The sequence below is a fragment of the Mirounga leonina genome, unplaced genomic scaffold, assembly GCF_011800145.1.
Source record: "Mirounga leonina isolate KUSES-001 unplaced genomic scaffold, KU_Mleo_1.0 Mir_106, whole genome shotgun sequence".
Classification (NCBI taxonomy): Eukaryota; Metazoa; Chordata; class Mammalia; order Carnivora; family Phocidae; genus Mirounga; species Mirounga leonina.
In genome coordinates, this window is record NW_023270232.1 from 6152886 (window position 1) to 6159273 (window position 6388).

Here is a 6388-nt window from a genome sequence, read left to right on the forward strand (position 1 = left end):
GCTCATTTCTTACCCTTGCCTCTAGCATTGACTTCATTCATCCTGCCTATTGGTAGTTACTGCTTCCTGCTTAATTCCCTTACATGAAGACAGGGTGGTCTGGTCCCACTCCGCCCCCCCCGTCCCCCCGCAGTGCCTTGAACAGTGCCTCCCACAGAGTAAGTGCTTTAAATGCCTGTAGACTCCAATTTGGACTGACCTGTGGAAAGGAAGGTTCTAGAGCCTGAGACCAAGTGAAACACGAGTTTTATTTGAGGCGTCAAAGCGCGGGTGCTTCTGTCACATATGGTGGGTTTGACTTCAGGGTCCCGGTTTCTAAGATAAGACTTGGTGCATCTTAGACACAGCTTCCTGGGAAAAGAATTAGAAAGGGAGCAGGACACAGCCTGGGAAGAAGAAGAGGAAAGGTCGGCGGTGATGCGGACATCTTCCACAGCAAGGACTCCCCCTAGCCGGAGGCGGCAGGGTCCACTTGGCCGTTCTGGCTGCAGTAACATCTCAGGGCTCCCCGGTTCCCTCCCTGGATTTCCGATTCAGTCACCCCCTTCCCCTGAAGAATTCACAGAGGAAGCGTAGGGCCTAGGTCATGGACACTGCTACTTGTTCGATGAAGCTGGCCAGGTTTATGTCCCGTTCCGAAAGGCCGGCACACTCGTGGGTGCTCAGGGTGATGTGGACCTGGAACAAAATCAGAGATTCGGGCCCCGAGCAGGAGAGGGTCACCGCTGTGCGGATCGGCCACACCGAGCGCTCCAGGGTAGCAGCTGGTCTCCACGCTCTGGCCTGGGGGGCAGCCTTCCCGCGTCTCTAGCAACACTGCACCCCCTCCCGTGGTGGCCCTGGCCTGGGGTCCGAGCTGTTCGCTGTGCGTGCTATTCTCAGCTCAGGTGACGACTTTTTCACTCCTCCACGCCGCACCTCCAGGAGGGGTTACGCCATTTAGAGCCATGGGCCATGAATATGGCCCATCCCACAGCCTTGCCTTCCGTGGTTCGGCCTTCTTGATGCCTACTCACTGTCCACCTTTCCCGCCTATTCTCTCACCAGTGTTTTCATTTGCACTTCTTTAATTGGTAGTGAGCCTGACTATTTCGCAGGGCTGTTCATGTTGATTCTAGGTGGGGAGGCCCCTAGGGAAGGCCAGCGAAGGGCCTTCAGGACTGGGCCGGGCACGCATCGCTCACCTTGTTGTACACGTTAAACCATTCAGGATGGTGGTCCAGTTTCTCAGCCTGCAGGGCCACCCTCGTCATGAAGCCAAAAGCCTATGTAGTGAAGTGAGACCCAGGTCAGCGCTCTGAGAGACAGAGGGCTGCTCTAAGAGTTCCGGGTATGGAGAACCCAACACCCATCTCCCCACTCTCCAGTCCCCAAGGGTGACACTCCAACCCGACTAGGGTAGCGTCTGAAGGGGCTTGGGTGGCAGGGCTTTAAGGGAGAGAACAAGTTCTGGAGTGTAACCCCATCCGCCCCAGTCTCAGAAACTCTGTCCCACCCGGCAACATACCCGGTTGAAGTCTTTGAAATGGAACTGCTTGAAGATGGCGTCTCGGCCTTCCAGCTCGTTCCACCCCACAGCCCTCAGGTTTGGCAGCAACTGCTCCCGCTCCTCAGCACTTAGCCTGTGCGCTTTGCCAGCCTAGGAGAGGAAATCAACAGATTCCTTCCAGTCACCAGCGGAAGTCAGCCAGCCTCCCCGGGGGCTCGGGTGGCCGGGTCTAACGCAATGGACAGGGAGGCGTTGAGGGTGGCACCCTGCCCTGGGGGTGGGGCCCTGGCTCGCGCGCCGATGCGTTCTTGGATTTGGACACTCTGCTCAGAGAACAGAAAATCCTGAGGTGTGATGCAAGTCCCTGGGGCTGAGCAACATCCCCCCACCCCTCAGGCGACAGAGCCCCCCCCACCACCATAGGTCTCTTATGATAATGAGGGAGTAAAAGCAAAATCAAGCCCAGATGCGAATGTGTTACTACACAACTTTTCAGAGAAAGAGTATCCATGACTGTCCAACCTTCCTTTTTCTGTTATGGACTGTATCCAGTTCACCCCCATGCCCGCACTGTGACTCAAGGAAACTGAGGCCTAGAAAGGGAAAGTGACCACAGTTCTCCTCCCCCCAGCCCCCCCCCCCCCCCCCCCCCCCCCCCCCCATCCTTGAGAGCATAGGCATTTCTCAAAGGGAGTCTGAGTCTGCTTCCTGGGCCCGGGGCAAAGGAGCCAGCACTTAAAACACCTTCCAGGTGGTTCTTCACCACACCACAGTGGACACCCAATGGTACTACCTCCCAGTGGGTGTTCCTCATGCCCCCAGGCAGCCTCTGAGTACCAGCTGCCAGGCCTGGGGGCTTCGGGTTCCCACCTTCTTGTCTACTCCATCAGCCTGGGGAGCCTGAGCCAAGACAGCTCAGGCCCAAAGTGGAAGTAACTTGGCCCAGGGCGACTGGACAAGCCTAATGCCTCAGGCTATTTACCTATTGTGCAAAGTGCCCTCCAGGCAGCCCAAGCTGGTACAGTTCAGGCCCTGAGTGGAACCCTCAGAGACAGAAGGAAGCAAAGGCCGGGTCCATTCTCTGGAGGGATGGACCCAGGCCTAGGCACTGAAGGGATCCCAGAATTGAGACTTCTGCAACAGAAACTCTCATAGAGTGTTGAAGGAAAAATGAACCAGTAAGGTCTGGGAAGAGAATGTGAGGGAGGCTAATTTAGCTTCATGAGGCAGCGCGCAGCCTGGCAGCCGTGGGGGGCCGTTGGCAGGACTGGTTCAAGCCCCAGTTCTGCCATTGTCCAGCAGGGTGGCCCTGTGGCACTCACCTCCCTTGGCTTGAAAGGTAGAAGGGGCCCAGAACTTCCATTTCAGATCAGCAAGAGGAGCCAATGGGACATATCAATAAAGTCCATCCTCGTTAAGGGCCTACCATCTGCATTTGTAAAAGGAGACTTTCTGGGGCTAGCAGGCTTGTTAGGCCCTGCCGGTGTGGTGCTGAACTAGAAAAGCAGTACAGCCTCCTCTAAGTCAATCTTTCTCTCTCTCCTGAAAAACACTTGTTTTCTCTGGACTGATCTGGCTTGGTCCAGCTCAGCTCCTTTCCTCAGCTCTGCGAGATCGGCCTGCTGCGCCCAACCCCTGCTCCATTCCAGATCCGGCCCCTTCTCAGTGGCTGATAAGCCTGGTCATGTATCCAGGCAACCAGATGAATGTCAGCCCAGGCATCAGAACCCACTGCTTAGGTCTCTGGCCCAGAAAGAAGTAGGTGGGTACTAGTGAGCTCTTAGGAGGCACCCCTTGGCCTTTAGAGTCTTCGGGGATCCCCCAAGTTTCACAGCCTGGGGCTGAAATGACAAGCGCCTCTGAGAGCTGGGATCAGAGCGGGGGAAGGGGCAGTGTTTACTTAGTAAATCGCAGGCCAGGCCTGGCCTGGCCTGGTCATCTGGGGGAGTGTGCGCTCCGGTTACTGATTACCCACCCCGCCTGCATCTTTGGGGCCCCAGAGCACCACACAACCAGCCTCACTCTCCCCCTGCCCTCCCTCCAAGCCACAGCTTTCCAAGTGCCTTCTCAGCTGTCACCACAGTCCCTACTGCTCCTCAGGCTTTGGGACCAGAAAGGGGCTGTTTAGTAAAGCTTCCCAGGTCTACACACCACCCTCCTCCCCTGCCAGGGCTCCCATTCACCCCGCGGAGGGCGGGGGTATTGAAGTAGGGCTGAGCACAGCGCCAAGGCCCTCCTGGGGGAAATCCTAGCCTGCAGGGGGGCTGATCCTGAGCAATCGGGTCCCCATGGCTGGGCACAGGCCTCACGCGAGGCACCAGGGGCTGGTTCTGAGGCCAGGGGCCAGTGCGGGGGGGCAGAGAAACAGAACCGGCCTCCCTCCTACTCACACTCAGACACACGGTCGCCCCCCTCCCCTCAATGTTGACGAGAACCTGCCACCGAGTGGGGGCGATGTCTCCGGGGCTCACCAGCGGCCTCTCACCGCCCCCGGCCCTGGGCCCACCGCTATGCGTCGCCTGCAGCCGCGAGGCGCCCCGGGGACACGGGCCTGGGAGCAGGGCCCTGCAGGGGCTGCGCCTCGCTGTCACCCGGCCGCGCCAGCGCCCCTCTCCCGGCCTCAGCTCGCCCTGGGGCACCACCGAGGGTGCGGGTGGCAGGGGGGCGGAGACCCCGGCTCTCCGAGCCTGGCGAGCGGCCGGCGGGCGAGGCGCTCGCAGGGACCGTCCCCCGCCCTCGCCGCCCCCGCGATCGGCCCCTTCCTCTCCTCCGCTCCCCACCCCGCGCGCTCGGGCCCCGCGGGCGGCGGCGCGCGACCCCCTCACCATGGCGGGCGCGGCGCAGGGGCGGACGCGGTCGAGCAGCAGGTGGCCGCGGGGCGGCGGGACGGCGCCGGGCGCTCGGGGCCGCGGGCGGGGAGGGGCCGAGAGGACCCGCCCACCGGTAATCGTTAACTCGGCCGCGACCCGCGCGCTCGGCCTCTGCCCCCTTCCAGCACTTTCTTCCGGGCTCCTGTTCCCCGGAGCTCCGGGGCTGAGAACGCGGGCTCCAGGTGCGGACTTCTGCGTTTGAATCGCGCTCTGCCAGTTACCAGCGTGTCACCCTGGACGCGAGATTACCTTTTTCGTTTTTAAAGGCAACCGATTGAGGTATTGGCCTACAAAAAACTGCACATAACTTAAGTGCACAATTTGATGCGTTTTGACATATGTGAGCTCTCGTGCAAGCACCACCACGATCATGCTCATAAACATATCATATATCCATCGGCCCTGCAGGTTTCCTTCTTTCTCTGACAACCATTCATCTGCTTCCGGGCACAGTATGTTAGGTTGCATTTCCTAGAATTTTATGTAAATGCAGATCATACAGTGTATACTCTTGTGTCTAGCTTCTTATGACTCAGCATAATTACTTTGCGGTTCACCCCTGTGGTTGCATGTATCAATAGTTTCTTTCTTTCTATGGCTAAGTAAAATTTATTTTATAGTGTTACATTGTATGGATACACCACAATTTGTTGATCTGTTCACTTGTTGATGGACATTTGGGTTGTTTGCAGTTTTTCACTATTACAAATGAAGCTGCTATGCACTTTCCCATCCAAGTCTGTTTAGACTTTCATTTCTCTTGGGTAAACGTCTCGGAGTGAAATGGCTACGTCATATGGCAGACGTGTGTTTATAACTTGTTAGGAAACTGCTAGACTGCTTCCCAAAGTGGTTGTACTATTTTATGTGCCCTCCAGCAGTGTATGAGAGTTCCAGTTTCCCTACACCCTCAATGATGCACCGATATTTGTTATGGTCAATCTTTTTCATTTCAGTCATTCTATTTGCTGTGTAGTGGTATCTCATTGTGGTTTTCCTTTGAGTTTCCTTGATGGCTAATGATATTGAACAGTCTTTCAGGTGTTTATTTTCATTGGTAAATCTGATGAATTGCCTTCAAATTTCCTGCCCCCCCCCTCCCCCTTTTTGTGTTCTTACTGGGTTTTGAGAGTTCTTTATTCTGGATATGAGCACTTTATCAGAGATGTGGTTTGCCAGTTTCTTCTTTGTGTTTCACACTGTCTTTCAAAGAGCAAGCGCCCTTAATTTTGATGAAATCCAATTTATCCAATGCTACTTTTATGGATTAGTATTTTGGTGTTGCAACTAAGAAATCTTTGCCTAACCCAATGTCATGAAGATTTTTCTGTTATGTTTTCTTTTTGTGATGTTTTCTCCTGTGTTTTATAGTTTTTGGGTTTGCATTTAGGTCTATGATCCATTTTGAGTTCAATTTTCCTATGCTTTGAGTTATGGATCCCAATTCACTTTTTGCATATGAATATTCAGTTCTTCCTTTCTCCACGGAATTGCTTTTACACCTTTGTAAAAACTCAGTTGAAGCTATATGTGTGGTTCACTTATAACTGACCTATATGTGCGGACTCTATCCTGTTCATTGATCGGTTTGTCCATCTTGATTACTGTAGCCGTGTAAGTCTTGGAGTCAGGTAGTACAAGTCCTCTCACATTCAAAAACATTTTTCTTTCCCATTAACCTTCATCCCCATACTCCACTTTTATTCCTCTCCTCCCAGTGTGTTACTCTGTGAACTCTAATGTGTTATATATGTATTTTTGGTTGTATATGTTTTGCAACAGGTGCTCTTGTTTCATCTGTATGTCTTTTTGTTTTTTGTAAATGGATCTGTGTGCTGTGTCTCATTTTGTTTCTTTCACCTATTTTTGCCATATAGATATAGATATAAACTTAATAGCTTCCTTGGTGTCCATCTGCTTGTTAGCATCTGCTTGTAGCTTCTAACTGCTGCGCAGTATTCCGTGGTGACCACCCCACATAGGTTATCATTCTTCCAGTGGTGGACACTCAGGTAGCTTCCAACAACCT

General features: G+C 54.1%; 1 protein-coding gene across 1 annotated transcript; it reads right to left on the bottom strand.

Moving 5' to 3' along the window:
* Positions 1-229: 229 nt before the first annotated feature.
* LOC118018414 (pterin-4-alpha-carbinolamine dehydratase) lies at positions 230-4418 on the bottom strand. Its single transcript, XM_035016910.1, has 4 exons — positions 4315-4418; positions 1508-1639; positions 1185-1265; positions 230-678 (listed from the first exon to the last, which is right to left on the bottom strand). Exons 1-4 carry the CDS (start codon positions 4315-4317, stop codon positions 580-582), a joined length of 315 nt encoding a protein of 104 aa, XP_034872801.1. The 5' UTR covers positions 4318-4418; the 3' UTR covers positions 230-579.
* Positions 4419-6388: the final 1970 nt, after the last annotated feature.

Bases quoted from the DNA above. Each gene is read 5' to 3' on its own strand.
- LOC118018414 (XM_035016910.1), bottom strand. The intron at 1,266-1,507 runs GTATGTTGCCGG...TTCACTACATAG, and splicing joins ATTTCAAAGACTTCAACCGG to GCTTTTGGCTTCATGACGAG. The intron at 679-1,184 runs GTGAGCGATGCG...ATTTTGTTCCAG, and splicing joins GGTTTAACGTGTACAACAAG to GTCCACATCACCCTGAGCAC.